This window comes from Triturus cristatus, chromosome 6 (assembly GCF_964204655.1).
Source record: "Triturus cristatus chromosome 6, aTriCri1.1, whole genome shotgun sequence".
NCBI lineage: Eukaryota > Metazoa > Chordata > Amphibia > Caudata > Salamandridae > Triturus > Triturus cristatus.
Window position 1 is genome coordinate 1,346,322,147 of NC_140589.1, and position 18,812 is coordinate 1,346,340,958.

At 50.1% G+C, this 18,812-nt stretch overlaps 1 protein-coding gene across 1 annotated transcript in view; it reads left to right on the forward strand.

Moving 5' to 3' along the window:
• Nucleotides 1–18,812, forward strand: part of XPO1 (exportin 1) — a 908,600-nt gene that overhangs the window by 567,753 nt on the left and 322,035 nt on the right. Inside the window, exon 14 of the mRNA XM_085612347.1 lies at nt 8,131–8,312. Coding sequence (XP_085468473.1) covers nt 8,131–8,312 — 182 coding nt within the window. The remainder of the gene's footprint in view (nt 1–8,130; nt 8,313–18,812) is intronic.

Here is an 18,812-nt window from a genome sequence, read left to right on the forward strand (position 1 = left end):
TCGCAGCAATTGCAGCTTATCTACAAAACAGGCAGCACCTATCACTTTTTAGAGTACCTGCCAATAAAGCCTTCATGGAAGGCCTAAAACGAATAATTCCCCCCAGAGTACCACCCTCACCTGTGTGGAACTTAAATATCGTTCTCACAAGGCTAATGGGACGCCCTTCGAACCTTTGCATAAATGCGAACTGCAATTTCTCACATGGAAAACCGCTTTTCTTGTAGCCATCACTTCACTTAGTCAGTGAGATACAAGCACTTACCATACAAGAACCTTTTCTTCAAATGCACCAAAACAAGGTTGTTCTCCGTACCAACCCATAATTCCTACCTAAAGTCATTTCCCCTTTTCACCCAAACCAATCTGTAGAATTACTGGTATTTTTCTCGCAACCTCAAACTGTTGCAGAAAGGGCTCTACACACGCTCGATGTCAAACGAGCCTTACTTTACAATATCCAAAGAACACAACCTTTCAGAAAGACCAAACAACTGTTTGTCTCTTTCTCTCCACCACATAAAGGCAACCCCATCTCTAAATCAGGGATAGCTAGGTGGATTGTAAAATGCATACAGATTTGCTACCACAAGGCAAAACGCACGCTATCTGTTCCCCCATAAAGCCCACTCTACACGAAAGATAGGGGCTTCTATGGCTTTTCTAGGGAACATCCCATTAGATATCTGCAAAGCAGCTACATGGTCAACACCGCTCACTTTCACTAAACATTACTGTGTAGATGTGCAATCCAAGCAACAAGCTAGTGTGCGCCAGGCTGTACTGAAAACACTATTTCAAACCACTGCAACAGATACCCGTGGTCTCTGTGCACACTATGCCTCACTTTGGTTTAGTATCTACAGAGCCAGCTTCCTACATTGGGTACCTGGTTGGCAGGAACCCAGCGCGCACTCAAAGTACATCAACAGTTTGGCAAAAAGTGGGGGCAAACATGCAAAAGGAGAGCACATTCTTACAGTCCTTTCGAAAATGCATGGGAGAATATATGTTCAGCCAAATCTTAGATATAGACTTTTAGGGGTGTTAGAGAGCTTAGCACTTACTCATTGGCTGAAGTTCGGTTATATTCTAATAAGGTGGGTATTTTACTAAATACTTAGTTCGAGGCATGTGGGCTGCTGAATTCATATCTGTGCATAGATCGCCGCCTAGTGTTGGGTCCGGATGTTTGCACGTTGTTGTCCTGGAAGAGTCTTCGAAGTATCACGAGATAGGTGACTCCTCCCCTGGACCACAGTGCGCATGGGCATCCTCTCCATCCTTAGATTGTTTTTTTCCGCCATTGGGTTCGGATGTGCTCATCTTAGCTCAAGTTAAGAAAATTCAGTTTAAGACCAAAAGGCCTTTAGTTTTCGTCGGTTCTGTTCCCGTTCGGTATCGACTACTTTCTTTACTAGTTTAGAACCTTCTTCCAGCCTTTTGGATCCGTTTGGTCCGAACATCGAACTTACATCTACGATGGAATCGAGGACTCCATTCAAACGGTGTCCTTTATGCCACACAAAATACCCACACATCGACGTCCACCCGGTATGCAACAAATGTCTCTCACCGGATCACGATGAGTCGAAATAAATGGCCTGTGCCCGATTCCGATCGAAGAAGACTCTCCGGAATTGACGGGCGGCGAGATTAGAAGCGCAGCAATCGGCGCCTGCCCCGGCTAACATCTTCAGCACCGAAGACTAGGACGCAGAGAGTGTGGAAGAAGTAAACTCCAGCCCCGCTTCCGAACACGATTCCCGATCGGAAGACGACGAAGTGCTTTTTCAAAGGGAAGAAGTCATCGAGGTAGGAGACTACGATGAGGCCTTTGGGGCCGAAGAAGATAGCTCTAGCGAGGAGCCAGGCCCACCCGTCGATACGGAGGCCGTCAAAGTGCGTCATTCTAAGGCTCAGGTCGAGGGATCTCCTCCGGGCCTTACCCGAGATAAATCTCAAAGTTCTTCGGCCCCGCCTTTGGGCCCGGCCTCGAACATCCCGCACGAGCCATTATTAACGAAGACGACTGGATTCCCTTCAACGAAACCGAAACCAATCGTCGCACCAGTTCCAACGAAACCAAAAGTGAAACTGGCTGTAATCGGCTCGAAGGCCTCGAAGCCCTCCACTCCTTCGACGCCAGCAAAGGCCGTCGGCCCCGAACGCAGTAAAAGGGATTTCGGCGCCGAACTCACTGCAGCGGATATCGGTACCGACCCGAAGAAAAAGGCCCTAGGCCCCCCAAAGCGCCTCGGCCTCTGGCACCGAAGCAGTCGGCCCTGACCACCAAAGTCAAAATGGCCGCTCCATCTGCGTCCACATCGAAGACAGCGGCACACGCCAAGTCGTCGACTCCCAACGACCGTCGATACCCGTCTTCGGATCGATGACCCCATGGCTCCAAAGCAGTCGACGCCTACCTCCACGGTGTCGACCGGCTCCAAAGAGCCTTCTGCATTCTCCGTGCAACAAGTCGCGGCGTCGTTGCAACGCATCAGGGAACGGGCAGCCCTCCGATCCACGTCGGGCCCCGACACGCACAAGGCTCCGATAGCACCCTCGGCGCCGACCAACATCACTTTTGGCTTGCCGCCATCCACGGCGCCGAAGATGTTCGAGATCCGAACACGTGTCCACCAGACACAGTCCCCGTCTACTGGAAACACAGATTCTGAGCCTTCACAGCCACAATTCATCGACGCCGACACTGGTAAACTGATGCTCCGCAAGCGGAAGATCACGCCAGAGAGGGGATTGGACTCCTACAGAATACCTCAAGCACAAATTGCCAGCGGGGTCGGAACCAGTTCTTTATGAACGCTTACAAACCTCCTATCAGGATCCCCAGTCCTTTTCTCCTATGCCTTCAGAGACGGACGCAGTAGAGGACTACATGGGAGATGATACCACCTACCCTGGGGATGTCGATCCTGATGAGCATCTGCAGGAGTCAGATCAGGCGTGGGATGACCCTACAGACAGGGTACCGCGCCAGATACCCAGGACACGCAGCTTTACAGCACCAAGACATCTCCCACAGAGGACACTGCTGCCTTCAATGCCCTCATAGAACGGGCTGCCGCCAATCATGGAGTAGAACTCCATTCTGACACTGTTGAGGAAGACTTCTTAGTGGACACTTTCGCCTCTTCCGAAAGAACTGTCAAAACTCTGCCCATGTTAAAAGGAGTTCTCAAACCTGCAAAGGACATTTTCAAAGAAACAACCAGGGCACGGGTGCTAAACCCCAGGATTGAAAAAAAATACAAGCCTGCACCCGGAGACCCTATGTACATTGGAGGTCAGTTACCTCTGGACTCCATGGTTGTTGCTAACGCTCGCAAACGAGCCCATTCGCAGATAACAGGTGATGCTCCTCCCCCAGACAAGGAGTCCAAAGTGCTGGAGACATCAGGCAAGAGAATTGCAGCGCAAGCGGCAAACATCTGGCGCATTGCCAACACACAGGCACTCCTGGCCCGTTATGATCGTTCACACTACGACACGCTAGAATCACTACTCCAGCATTTGCCAGATGAATACAAAGAGGCAGCGGAGCTCCCCATCAGAGAGGGAAAACTCCTTACCAATGCATCTATCAAGTGCGCCCTGGATGCTGCCGACACAGCAGCAATGGCAATCAACACCAGCGTCATGTTACGACGACACGCATGGTTGAGAATCTCAGGATTCAAGCCGGAGATTCAAAACAACATCCTAAATCAGCCAGTCAACCCCGACTTCTTATTCGGCCCTGAAGTTGACATTACCCTCGAAAAAATTAAAAAAGACACTGACACTGCGAAATCAATGGGGGCTCTGCAGACGCAGCAATTTCGTAGTGGCTCCTTTCGTCGCCCCGGGAATAGAGGAGCAGCTAGAGGTCAGGGGTCACAGCAGCAATACACTAAAGGGGGCACACAGAGTACCTACGATAAAACCAACAGAGGTGGATATCGTGGCTCCAGCACCAAGGGCAGAGGACGTGGTTACGGCAACACCAGGTCCTCCCCCAAAAACAGTGACGCCCTCTCCCTTCCCCCCGACCACATAACACCTGTCGGGGGGAGACTCCAGCGGTTCCTGTCCACGTGGAAAACCATCACCACAGACAGGTGGGTCAGGGACATTATCCAGCACGGTTACTGTCTCGAATTAACCTCCACTCCACCCAACATACCGCCAAAGCACCGTCCTATGTCCGTAGAGCACTTGGCATTATTGCAGCAGGAAGTGCTAAGTATGCTGCAAAAAGGTGCTATAGAGGTCGTGCCCGTCAACCAGCAGGGGACAGGGGTGTACTCTCTGTACTTCTTAATCCCAAAAAAGGACGGGCCGCTCAGACCTATACTAGACCTGAGACCCCTCAACCACTACATGCTCTCAGAGCATTTCCATATGCTCACCCTACAGCAGGTTCTCCCGCTACTCAGTCAGGGAGACTTCCTAGCCACACTGGACCTAAAAGATGCGTATTTCCACATACCCATACACCCATCACACAGGAAATATCTCGGGTTCACTATTCAGGGACATCACTATCAATTCAAAGTTCTCCCCTTCGGAGTAACAACAGCACCCAGGGTCTTTACCAAGTGCCTAGCAACAGTGGCTGCACATCTACGGAGACAACACATTCACATCTTCCCTTACCTGGACGACTGGCTTGTTTAGGCAAAGTCAGCCCAGCAATGTGCCAGCCACATGTCCCTCACCATTCACCTTCACAGTCTGGGATTCTCACTAAATCACCCAAAATCGCATCTCCAACCCGCACACGTACGACAGTACCTGGGCGCGACCATAAATACTCTGGCAGCCACAGCTCAGCCAAATTTAGTGAGGATCAACCGCATGCAACTGCTGATCTCAAAGTTCAAACCTCAACACTCCGTTCCTGCGCGAGTGTTCATGCAGTTGATAGGCATGATGGCCTCCTGCATTTTCATAGTCCCGCACGCGAGACTACATATGCGCCCGCTTCAGGAGTGCTTGGCACGTCAATGGAATCAGGCTCACGGGCAATTAAAAGACCTAGTGTTGGTGAGCGGTCGGGCATACAACTCTCTGTATTGGTGGAATCCACAAAACCTTTGCAAGGGCCGACCGTTCCAAGAGCCTGTTCCACAAATAATACTGACAGCGGACGCCTCTCTCCAGGGTTGGGGAGCTCATGTACTCACTTACACAGTGCAGGGACTATGGACAACGCAACAGAAGAAGATGCACATCAACGTTCTGGAACTGATGGCAATCTTCCTAGCCATGAAGGCATTCAAAGTACACTTGTGCAACAAAGTCGTGTTGATCCGGACGGACAACATGACTGCCATGTACTACATACAGAAGAAGGGAGGAACACACTCTCCACAGTTGTCTCATCTGGCTCAGAGCATGTGGAAGTGGGCCATTCAAAGGAACATATTCCTCATGGCGCAACACCTCCCCGGGAAGGACAACCAGATGGCGGATCTGCTCAGCAGACACAGCCACCAGGTGCACGAGTGGGAGCTACATCCGTCAGTTCTCCAACCGTACTTCCAACAGTGGGGTCATCCAGAGATAGACCTATTCGCCACAAACAAACGCAAAATGCCGAAGCTTTGCCGCCAGGTTCCCACATCCACAGTCGCAGGGCAATACGATATGGATGAACTGGTCCGGCAGATTTGCGTACGCTTTTCCCCCAGCGCCATTAATACTGCTGGTGGCACGCAAACTGCGACAGCACTCACTGACACTCATCCTAGTTGCTCCCACATGGGCGCGCCAGCCATGGTACACCACCTTTCTAGAACTTTCCGTGGTGCCGCATCAAAGGCTGCGGATCAAACCCGCGCTTTTGACGCAGAACCATGGCGAGATTCAGCACCCAGATCCGCAACAGCTGAACCTGGCAATCTGGCTCCTGAAGTCTTAAGAGATTGGCTACCTAAACCTGCCACCTGACTGTATGGAGATCATCAAGGAGGCCAGGAGACCCACTACCAGAGCTTGCTATGCGGCTAAATGGAAGAGGTTTGTCTTTTACTGCAACAACAATGACATTAACCCGCTAGACGCATCCATTCAAAACATTATCTGTTACCTCTTACACCTATACCGATGCAATCTGGCATACACCTCAATACGTATCCATTTAACCGCAATAGCAGCCTATCTCCAAAACAGGCAGCACCTCTCTTTATTCAGAGTGCCTGCCATCAAAGCCTTCTTGGAGGGACTTAAACGAGTAATTCCCCCAAGACACCCACCAGCACCGGTGTGGAACCTCAACTTGGTCCTCACCAGACTGATGGGTCCACCCTTCGAACCTCTCCACTCATGTGAGATTCAATTCCTCACCTGGAAAGTAGCTTTCCTAGTAGCAATCACTTCGTTAAGAAGAGTTTGTGAACTCCAGGCACTAACCATTCAAGAGCCATTCATACAGGTTCACGCAAACAGGGTTGTTCTACGCACCAACCCCAAATTCATGCCTAAAGTAATATCGCAGTTCCACATGAATCAAACTATTGAACTGCCTGTTTTCTTTCAAAATCCACAAAATGTCGCTGAGAGAATGCTCCATACACTAGATGTAAAGAGGGCCCTCATGTACTATATAGACAGAACTAAGGACTTTATGAAGACAAAACAACTTTTTGTTGCCTTTTCTCCACAACACAAGGGCAACGCCATTTCCAAAGCAGGTATAGCCAGATGGATCGTTAAATGTATTCAAATTTGCTATCAAAAAGCTAAACGCACATTAACGATTCCCCCACGAGCCCACTCAACACGATAGTTAGGGGCGTCCATGGCTTTCCTAGGAAACATTCCTTTACAGGAAATATGTAGAGCAGCCACATGGTCCACTGTACATACATTTACCAAACACTACTGTGTAGATGTACACTCAAAACAGCAGGCAGCTGTAGGACAGGCTGTTCTCAAAACTCTTTTTCAGACTGCTGCAGCTGGCACTGGTAGCCGCCGCTAATAGGAGGTACTGCTATGTATTCTATGCACAGATATGAATTCAGCAGCCCACATGCCTTGAACTGAATATGCTACTTACCAGTATGCATCTGTTCTTGGCATGTAGGGCTGCTGACATTCATATCGCCCACCCTCCTCCCCGGCGCCTGTAGCGGCTGCAGCTCTCAGAATTACTGTATAGCATGGTCATCACTTACTGTATCTACTCCCATCACTGCCACAATGGCGAAAAACAATCTGAGGATGGAGAGGATGCCCATGCGCACTGTGGTCCAGGGGAGAAGTCACCTATCTCGTGATACTTCGAAGACTCTTCCAGGACAACAACGTGCAAACATCCGGACCCAACACTAGGCGGCGATCTATGCACAGATATGAATGTCAGCAGCCCTACATGCCAAGAACAGATGCATACTGGTAAGTAGCATGTTCATTAAGCCCTCTTGCCGTTTTAACATTTTTCCCTACAAAATTTCAAGACAAATGTCTTTTTGTGGCTTATTTGGGCAACATTTTTCATTCCACATTGTCGGGGAATGTCAGGTGGTTTTTTGGAGTTTTTCTTGTTATGCAACTGCTAAAATCTTCAGGTGTTCTGCAAGCTCATTCCATTTGGTCAATGGCCTCCATACTAGTGTACATCTTTAGGACACCTTCTTGGACGTCCATTCATTCACAGGACATTAGTGTGTGAATAAATATTCCAGAAAAGAACCTAGTTTGTCAACTGATTTCAGAGTTTTTCAAACACTGATTCAGAGTAAGTTAGGTATTGCTTTGCAACAATATCTGCGAATGCTACTCGTGTGTAGCAATAGGTTTGCTCTTATCATAGGTTTAGGATGTACATACCTATAGTGGTATCTGAATAACAATCTCAACTGTGCGTCCTGTATCATTTTTTTTTAGTGGAATGTATTCATGCCCTACACTAAGTTTGAATTAAAAAGGAAAGTGTAATATTGTAAACCCAATTATTGAAGGTAGATGAGTGACCAGCATGCAAATCTACATCATTACAATTGTCAAACATTGTTAGGGGCTAGCAACATTTTCTTTTCTTGATGTCGCAAGTGACTAGTTGCAGCCAGCATGTTTCACATCTTACTTCCCCACATGTATTAAGAAATGTTTGTATTTCAGTGTACCTTACTCATTTGGATTATGCTGACACTGAACGAATAATGACGGAGAAGCTGCACAATCAAGTGAATGGTACTGAGTGGTCGTGGAAAAATCTAAATACACTGTGTTGGGCCATCGGCTCAATAAGTGGAGCTATGCATGAAGAGGATGAGAAAAGATTTTTGGTCACAGTTATAAAGGTATGCTTACCTCTGATAAATTTTTATTTCTCAAAATAAATAGTGAAGCTTCGACTTAGAAACATTTCATTATGGTTGGTTCATTCGAAATGCTAGTATGACATTAACTTTCTTTTTGCTTTGTGTTTGTCCAGCTTAGTTTTTCCTTTTTGAATTGCAATTAAAGTCTAATGCACAAATTCAGGTGTCAAGTCCCGCTGGATGTGAGACCTTTACTTTGGGGGTCTTGTGACTGGCTGTATTACTAGGTGGCTGTTCTGCATTGTAGGATCTTCATAGTTGCTACCAACATGTGGAAAGTTTAGTTGCTGCATGCAGGCAACACATTTGACGTCATTGAAGATGCATATGAAGCTGAACCCGGATTAAAAATGAACTGACTTCACCACTGGTGTATAATGACCATAATACTGATGCACTCTGTTTTGAGAGCAAAGTGGGCTTGCTTTTAAGCACATAAATTATGGATCGTGAGATTGAGCAGTTGAGTCTTGGACATTAGGTGGCCTGAATGTGAAATGGGTGTTCTTTGTGACACCTTAAATAACTCTCAAACATGAATTTCCAGTTAACAACTTAAAAAAAAAAAGTGACTAGATAAAACTGTTAAGTAATATTAACTGTGTTGCACATCCAAAGCCAGACATTTCTAGCTCTTCCTGGTGCTAAGAAAAACCTCAAGAATAGCTTAAGACTAGACTGACATTTGCCCCATGGCTTGTTGAATCGCCCACGGTCTTGTTCGAGTCGGTGATGATTGAAGGGTAGGCACAGAATAATGGAAACCTGGAATACAACTCTTTGTGATAGCAAGGGTTCAGATGTGGGTCAGAATAAAAGATGCACACCTAAAATGTGACACGTTTCATTCAGTCCTAATTTCATAGCTATTTGCATTTTTTTTTTTTTTTTTAGATCACACTTTATTCTTCCCCTCTGGTCCTGTGGTTGCGTCAGTGGACCTGAGTTTGGGCTGCAGTTCCTGTAGCTGTTGCAAGCCTACATTTGTTTGCATTTAGCTGGGTTTAGTTTGGGCTGAGAAATACACTAGTGTGTTTTTGTAGTTAATAGAGTTAGTCCAAACCAAGGATGACAAGATAACATTTGCCCTAATGCCTAGTGAAAAGAAAACTGTCTCGGGGGCTTTTACAATTGGAGAGCATATGTATGCTTCTGCATGCTTTTGATCCTCTGGAATTTTCGTTTTTTTTTTTTTTTTAACCACTAGTCATTTTAATGTTTGTCATTAGCCTTTTCTATACCAAAGCATTGATTTCTCTCTTTATGGTATCTACTATGAGTTTCTAACGCACTCTCATTAATGCAATGTTAATCCAGTGATGATACTTTCATCACTAGTGGCATTTTCTGGGATGAGAAACACTCCAGGTCAACAATCCCAAATTAAAGGAATTTTCCAGATACAAGGGACGGTGACAGAGCAGTAACGCGGACTCTGGCGTCAAGACCCTCACCATTCAAGAGCATCAATCCCAGCTTTGCAAGCCCCTCTGAAGTGCCAAGGTTTTGAAATGCTAAGGTGCATGAGGATGTGAAACGACTCTTCCGCCACTTTCTTTTTTTTTCTCAGATCCATGAAGCCAAACGCAGCAGTTGTTATACAAAGTATGCTGTCAATGTAGAAAACCTAGTTGAACAAGCATTGGCTTAGCCAATAGGTCTCGCCTTTGGAACCTTATAAGTATTTAGTTATGCAGTACAATATCCTTGGTGCAACATCAACTGTTGCATGTCTAAACACTAATAAGGTCCCAAAGGCGAGACCTATTGGCTATGCCAATGGTTGTTTTTCTTTGCACCTAGTTGCAGGCACATACCAACAAATGCTGCTACCTACAGCCCTAGCACTGGCGGAAGGGTGCATTTCTAGCCTCTGCAAAGCCAAAGGGGACAATGGACGATGTGTTGAACATTGCAAGCCCTCACTCCCAGTCAACTTATATTGGTTTAATCCATCATTCTTTAGCTCACTCCGCCACCCCAGTTCAGACATGGCCATATGAAAATCAGTCTCTGCAACAGCTGAGTGAGTCTGCTTCCAATCCATCACTTACACGTTTCATATTTGAGAGTTAACAAAAGTTTTACTGTAAGCCTATAGTAAATGCATTGCGACTTAGACTGCCCAATACTGTAAGGGCTGGAGGGAGGGCTCCATGTGCCGGGGGTAAGCTCCTCAGTTTCCCCACCTGGCTCGTGAATGGACTCACCCAGTCAGTGCCCACAGCGTCTGCCACAGGGACTTGTTCACTTTCTGGGGGAGAGCAGTGGCATCCTAGGGGAGCGGAGTTGTGAGGGGCCGGCGACATGAGGTGGAGTGATCCTGCAGAGATGGAGAGGTGACCCCGGAGAAGGCACCGGATGAGGTGGATAGGCGCTATGAGGTGATGCTACGGGTGGAGACTAGAGGTGCTGTGAGGTGCCCCTGCGGGAAGCGAGGTGCTGTGAGGTGACCCTGCAGGCTGCTCCAGAGGAGGTGGAGATGCACGCTCCACAGTTGGTGGAGAGGAGAGGTGCAGTGAGCCTGCCAGGCAGCCCTTGTGTCCTATGCTGCTGGCAACCAATGACTGAGGGGCGCAGAGTGGCTCAGGCGAGGCATGTCCAGCCCTTGAACATGAGCTGTTCACCGCGGCCCGAGCAGAGCCAGGAACTCTCGCCCTCACTGCCAGGGCACACAGCCATCAACAAACTGCACCAGGGCATCCAACCAATCTCAAAGCAGCCACCGAAGAGACGGCAAAGAGGTGCTGCTGAGGCGAACGAGGCAAACCAGACAAAATGCGACACAACTCTGTTGAAATGAAAGTAAACAATCTGTTATTGACGAGGGCCAGTGCATCGGATGCAGAACAAATAGGAAAGAAACAGCAAAAAAAACATATGTGGAGAGTGGCTGAGAGGGACATACAGTACGCTAACACAAGCGATGGTCACACACCGCTCCCGGCACGATGTGCTGCTGCGCGGTGTCCTTCGATATATACATCAGTGTGTTTGGTGTAGAATTTCCTTCAGCTCTAGAGAAGCCACAGGAGTAAAGACAATGCCAAGCGTGTGTACAGGAGTAGCATTAGGTGCCCTGCTCCTATGTGTCTAAAGCGGAGAGGTTGGTTCCTGCCTGCCTCGGGTGCAACTCCCTGTCTTGAAAGGAATGCGCAAACCCCACAGCCTCCCATACTAGGACGTGCGGGGCGCGAGATGGGCACGCGCATCCCTTCCTCTTGAGTATTGCACTGATAGTCTTCGGCAGGGCTGTGCGAGGCGCGGCCCACTCGAGACCACACCTCGGCCTACTGACGTCACCGCGCACTGCGTCCCACTGAAGGCGGAAACAGAGATGCACACCCTAAGCCTAGTAGCGCCTAGTGGTACACAAACCGCACCCTAAAGCCAGGCAGCCTCACCCACTACCACGGCGCAGAACTCCATACTAATATAAAATTAATTCATAATAGCTAGGTGGCCTTATTAGTTCCTTTGTTTTTATGAACTAGATGAGCCCCCAAGGCAAATAAGCAGCTTCCTTTTGAATGAACATAACAGGAAGAGGAGCTTGTGCAATGTCGCATAAGAATGAGGCGCCCTGCACTCCAAATGCAGTCCTTCCTGCTTCATCATGCATTTTAATACTGTTAACTGTCCCAAGTGTTATTACGCTGGGATGTCGCTTTCACATACACGTAAAATGAGGTCAGTGACCATTAGAAGGTGCGGAGTAATGTCTCTGTCCACTTTTTAAAGTGCTGTACTGTTGAGATTCAAAACCCTAAATATTTTAGATCATTAAGCAGCTCCTTCTCTCCTTGCAAGGCAGCATTCCTCTGGCTACATATTGTGGGGTTATGGCCCACAATGTAAAATAAATATATGCAGGATAATAATTTAGCTTACAAAATGATTTCGACCTGCATTGTTGCACACATCATCCCAACTTCAAGTTAAACGTGTGCCAGTTATAGTGTATAAACAAATGGAATTGTACTTATTATAATGTTATACTAAGGCAGTCCTTTTCAAATGACCCCAGACCTCATACTTGTAGTAAATAAAACATGACCGTCGCGAAAGTGGTGTGGCGAGCGTAATGGTGCCCGCCACGGCAAAAGTGAACGCCGCAATTGCCCATCTGTTTCCAATTAACGAGACCGCGAGACACAGCACGATAATTGGAACCATGCGGCGCTCATGCTCGCTCCCACGGACCCTAGGCCACAGAACAGAGAAGGCGGGACATGCACCCCTCTTAAGCCAATTGCGTGCTGTCTTTCTTAGAAAGACAGCACGCAAAGCCCAATAGCAAGTGATAAGTTCCAAGCACACGCACAAGCGTGTGTTTGGAATTTAAAAGCCCTTACAAAATGCCTCGCAGTGCAGCGCATGTGCGCTGGCTCAGGTGAGACCTAAAAAGGGAACACAAACTACTTGATCTGATAGACTTCTAGCCGCAGATTCCTTAACGTTGAATTATCCCCAGGCGTGAGACTGGATCTGGAAAACTTTGCCACAGCATCTCTGCGTCCTGGGGGCGGTACCACACGACCTCGCCCTGAAATCTGCGGACGTGAGGTCACATGTCCCACCCCGGCACGCTGACGTCGGTTTCCTTCTTTTCCGCGTGCAACGCCGATCTGGTGTGTGCTCCTTGGCCTGTTTTCAGGCCTCTTTAGCGCTCTCGAGTTGGGAACAGTGTGCCATGCCTTCGGGCTTCAAGACATGTGCTTCGTGTGCACATCAGATGTGAGCGACGGACCCTCACACTATTTGCATGTGGTGTTTGGGCGAGCACCATGACTCTACGGAATGCGAGGCTTGTCTCAAGCCGTAGTCCCGGCGGGAGCTGTGGATGAAATTGCTGTCGGCCCGCTTGTCCAGGTCGGTGTTGTGGCAGCATCAGTCTCCCTCCCCGGACGGGTCCAGGTGCTGCCGTTACCGGCTGCGGCATCGTCCTTCTTGGGGGTCAATGGGTATCGTTCGCCCACCGGTAAGTTTTGTAGCTTGCCTCCGAGGCCCTGTCCTTCGGCAGAGGGCGCTGGTTCGTCCCGGGACGTGCGTCCTCGCCCGTTGCCACCCTATCCGCCGTTTCCTGTCAGGGCGACTAGGGCTCTGACGAAAGCCTGCGCTGCAGGCTTCCTTATACCCTCCTCGTCCTGCGCAGTCCGCGGATCCCATGCCGTTAGCGGGGCCTTCTACCGGCTAGCTCGGGTTCAAGTTTTGGAGGTGTGGTGCCGTCTAGGTGCGGCCCTTCGAGGTTCCCCTATTCGGCCCATGGCGTCTCGGCCTCCGCAAAGCCCTGCGGGGTTCCCTGCAGTGTCGCAGGAGGTTGCCGGGACACGCGGTTCGTCCCAGAGTCCCCCTCGGTCTTCTGGGCAGACCCTGAGGTCGAGGTCAGGCCGGCGCCTCTCCGGCATCAGCGGTTTTCCTCCTCGGCGCTGGTGGCTCCAGGACCCGGGGCGCTTCCCCTGGCCCCTCTTGATCCTCGGCGCAGGCGGCTGCCTTGTCGGAGGTCGAGCCGGCGCCTTTTTGGTGCCGTTCATTGGCTGCTTCGGCTCCGACCCCACTCCCCTCTTCTCCCGTACGGCATGTGGTGGTGGAGATCGACTCAATGCTCTTAGTGAAAACTTCGGTGCCGGTCGAGGACTCCCCGGTGCCTGTGGTGGGCTCGCCGGCACCGTCCTTACATCGGATGGTCAACTTTCCTCCGGATGTCCCTTCTTCTCCGGAGGGCTGTCTCCTCTTCACCAGAGACTGGGCGCCGCATCGTGGCCTTTTCACCGGGCGGATTCCAGGACGGACTCTACACCATCTCCAGGTCCACAGCCCCCAGAACCGCTCTTCTGCTCCCTACAGTTGTCTACCCCGCAGGCTTCTCCACCATATCCGGAGGCCCCTTAGGTGCCCCACTTATCTGTGTGCCTTCCTTCCTACATGGGCTGGTATTTTCTGATGGATACATCTGCCAGTTGATTCCTCACCTTGTGAATATCCCCTGCGCCAGCAACATTCGGAAACTTTTGTAGCAGTCCACGCCGATGGGGTCGAAGACGACGTCACAGACACGGCTCCGCTCGCGACTCCGCTGACATCACCGGCTCCATAAGAAGACCTCGTCGGCTTGATGTCAGTTCCCTTTTTTCCGCGCCGTCGACGCCAACTGATTTCGGGAATTGCTGTGATAGCTTTACTGTTACTTTGTTTTTCTTCTGGGTTTTCCCTGTTTCTCCTCGAAGATGTCGACTAAGTCGGGTTTCAAGCCCTGTCGGGAATGTGGCAAACACATGTCGATTACAGATCCACATGAAGACTGTGTTTGGTGTCTCTCTTCCGACCACGATGTGGATGGTTGCTCTTGCTGTCGCAAGATGAGCTCCAAAGCTCTAAATGAAAGGGAGGCGAAGCTTTTCATCGCTAAGATGAAAAAAGAAAAGAGGAAGAAGGAAGTCAAGATCGAGGTCACGATCGAGGTCGGCGTTGAAGTCTACTTCGGGGCATGCTTCGCGAAGCAAGAAGCATAAGAAAAAGAGGAGGCATTCTTCTCATCATTCTGATAAGAGTTCGGCTCCGAAGTCGCCGGCTCGACGCCGAAAGGAATCAGTGTCTCCTTCACCGGTCCCGGATTCTCCTGGTCCTTCTCCAGTGACTTTGCCGGCTCTGGCGATGCCATCCCCGACGCCGGTTCCATCTTTGGCTCCATCTCCGGCTCCGGTTAAGGATCTTCAAGTCCCGGGTGAGCCTGCAACGCCGCTTGTTCCACCGTCGGCGCCGGTTGGCCCGAGTCCGGTGATGCCTGACCAGTACCCTGCATTCCCTGTGCCAGGTCGGGACCCCTCGCAATATCTGAATGCGATGTATGGGGAGTTTGCGAGAGCCATATACACCACTGGTGCACCTGCGGGTCCGATGGGTCCAATGGCGTTTAATTTGGGGGTGCCGCAGGTCTATCCGCAGGCCCCTTTCATGCCGTTTTTTCCAGCGACGCCGTCTTGGCATCTACCGGCGCAGAGGACGTCTATGCCGCTTCCATCTTCACCGGCGCCGGCTCGACCTCGTTCGACGCCGGCTGCTCCTGCGGATCCATGCTCGATGCCGGCGCCGTTGGATTCGATCACGGCGCCGCCGATGCCGCTTGTGCGATTTCGATCCAGAAGGGAAGCACAGAGTGGTGGATGAAAGGAGGTACCTTTTGGAGGAAGAGGGAGAGCTGGTTGAATCTGAGGAGGTGTATGAGGAGCTTAAGGAGGCTAGTGGACTGGATTTGTCTCCTGAGTGGGAAATCACTCCACCTTCAGATGAACCCTCAAAAGGTGTGGCTCCATATCATGCGGTCATCAGGAAGGCTGCGGAGCTGCTAGATCTTCAGTTGCCAACTACGGAGTTCAGATCGAATATTCTGACTGAGTTGCTGCATTCGCCCACTACAGTTTCGGAGCCTTTGTTGCCCTTTAATGAGGCCATTATTGACCCTGTTCTGGAGGTATGGCGTAAGCCTTTTTCTGCTCCTGCAGTCTCTAAGACGGTCGCAAGAAGGTATAGGGCGGCTCCAGGGGATCCTGAGTTAACGTCGCACCCATCGCCCGAGAGCCTGGTGGTTCAGGCGGCTTGTTCGGGTAAATCCAAGGGTGCTTTCCCTCAGGTTCCGGGGGACAGAGAAGCTAAAAAGGTAGACCAGTCGGGCAAGAAGGTATTTTCATCGGCCAGCATGGCCCTTAAGTCGACGAATGCGACTTGCCTGTTGGGACGCTATATCCATGCGCTCATGTACTCGGCGAAGAAATTGGCGCCAAAGCTTTCTGAGGAGGATAGAGCCGGCTTCAATGAAGTTTTGACTGATGCCCAGGCGGCAGCACGCCAAGTAATACAAAGTGGGCTGGACATGGCAGACTCGGTAGCAAGAGTCATGGGGTCTTCTGTTGCCACCATGAGGAGTGCGTAGCTGAAGACTTCGGAGTTCTCCCTGGATGTGCAGTCGACTTTGTTGGACCTGCCATTTGATGGGTGTGGTTTGTTTGGTAAGAAGGCTGATGCTGCTCTTGAACGCTTTAAGGAGAGCAAGGCTACCGCTAGGTCTTTGGGCCTTCAAACCCAGTCAAGGGGGTCTTTTAAAAGAGAGGCTTTGGAAGGGCATCCTTTCGTTCATACAGACAGACCCAGCAGCAGCAACAACAGCAGCAAAGCTGTGTCCGAAGGTTACATAGGTCGCTCATGTGGCCGTCAACTCACCACCTCCTCTTCCTCCTCCTTGGCCCCTCCCACCACCGCAAAACAGCCCTAGATCCGCCATTCTGGATCATGCTGGTCCTGTGGGGGGCCGGCTTACCCATTTTCTGCAAGATTGGTAATCTGTAACTACAGATCTCTGGGTTCTGGATCTTGTGGAAAATGGCTACGCCCTTCACTTTCGGGAATTCCCTCCAAATTTCCCTCCTTGTCAAGGGGCTTGCTCGGAGGACCACCGTCTTCTCCTGCAGGAGGAAGTCCTGAAGTTGTTTCAAAAAGGTGCGATAGAGGTGGTTCCAGAGCAGGAGAGGGGTCAGGGATGCTACTCCCGGTATTTCCTGATTCCGAAAAAGGACGGCAGATTGTGTCCGATATTGGACCTCAGAATCTTTAATCTTTTTCTAAAACAGGAAGTTCAAGATGCTCACCCTTGCTCAGGTTCTTCAAGCGTTGAATCAGGAGGACTGGATGATGTCGATCGACTTGCAGGATGCGTATTTCCACATCCCCATCCTGAAGTCGCACAGGAAGTATCTCCGGTTTACGGTAGGATCGCAACGTTATCAGTTTGCGGTCCTTCTGTTTGGTCTTACTACTGCACCCCGAGTCTTCACGAAGGTGATGGCAGTGGTGGCAGCCCATCTCAGAAGGTCGGGGATCTCGGTTTTCCCCTATCTGGACGACTGGCTGATAAAAGCGGAGTCGCCAGAGAAGGTGCTACATCATCTGCAGGATTAAACTCAGCTGTTGTACAAATTGGGTTTCTCGATAAACGTGCCAAAATCTCACCTGGTGCCCTCTCAGTGCAACCTGTTCATAGGTGCGGTACTGGACACTACTGTGTCGAGCATTCCTTCCTCCTCAAAGGATTCTCAACATACAGGAAATTATTCCTTTGTTTTGCAATGGAGCGGTCGTTCCAGTTCTGAAAGTCCTTCGCCTGCTCGACCTGTTTGCTTCCTGCATTCTGTTGGTTAATCATGCACGCTGGCACATGAGGGCGCTCCAGTGGTGCCTCCGCAGGCAGTGGTATCCGCACAAGGGAGATCTCAGGGAGTCTGTGAGGATCTCCAGAGAAGCTGCGGCGGATCGGTCTTGCTGGAGCGTGGAGGGCAATCTGTCCCAAGCAAAGCCCTTCCATCTACCTCCATCGGTGGCCACAGTGATTACGGATGCATCCACTTTAGGGTGGGGTGCTCATCTGGGGGATCTGGAGATCAAGGGTCTTTGGTCTCCAGAGGAAAGGTTGCTTCACATCAACCTTCTGGAATTGCGGGCGATTCGTTTGGCGATCAAGGCCTTTCTCCCTTCCCTTCGCGGTCCGTCTGTTCAAGTCCTGATGGATAACACTACCGCGATGTGGTATATCAACAAACAGGGAGGAGTTGGGTCGCATTGTCTCTGCAGAGAGGCTCTGCGTCTATGGTCCTGGGCTCAGGACCATCAGATTTGTCTGATGGCAAATCATCTGGCAGGGGTTCTAAACGTACGTGCGGACAGTCTCAGTCTGCAGTTCTCCGCCGACCACGAGTGGGGGCTCCATCCGGAGGTGGTTCGTCACGTCTTTCGAATGTGGGGGAACTCCTCGGGTGGACCTGTTCGCCACTCACGAGAATGCTCACTGCCCGTCATTCTGCAGTCTCCAGTATCCGATGCAGGGAGCGTTGGGGGACGCGTTTCAGTTGAGTTGGGGCTCACGACTCCTTTACGCGTTTCCTCCATACCCTTGATTCCTCGGGTTCTAAGGAAGATTCGCCAAGACCGGGCCCACGTTATATTGATCACCCCGGATTGGCCAAGAAGGGTGTGGTATTCAGATCTTCTCCACCTCTCCTCGTGCCCTCCGCTCTGTCTCCCTCTGAGGGCAGACCTCCTCTCGCAATCTGAGGGGCAGGTTCTATACCCCCGCCTCCAGAGCTTACACCTTCATGCCTGGAGATTGAACGGGGCAACCTGAGTTCTTTTTCTCTCCCACCTGATGTGGTAGATGTAATTTTGTCTGCCAGACGTCATTCCACCAAATCTATATATTCATATAGGTAGTCTAAATTTGTTCTCTGGTGTGGAGAGAAGTCAATTGATCCTTTGAAGGCTAGTCTATCTAACATTCTACAGTTTGCCCTTTCTCTTGCTCAGCAAGTCTTTGCTGTGGCTACTGTAAAAGGATACTTATCGGCTTTGTCGGCTTTCCTTTGCTTGCCGGATCAGCGTCATTATTCAAATCACCTATTGTTCTTCGTTTTCTTAAGGGCCTCACAAACAGGT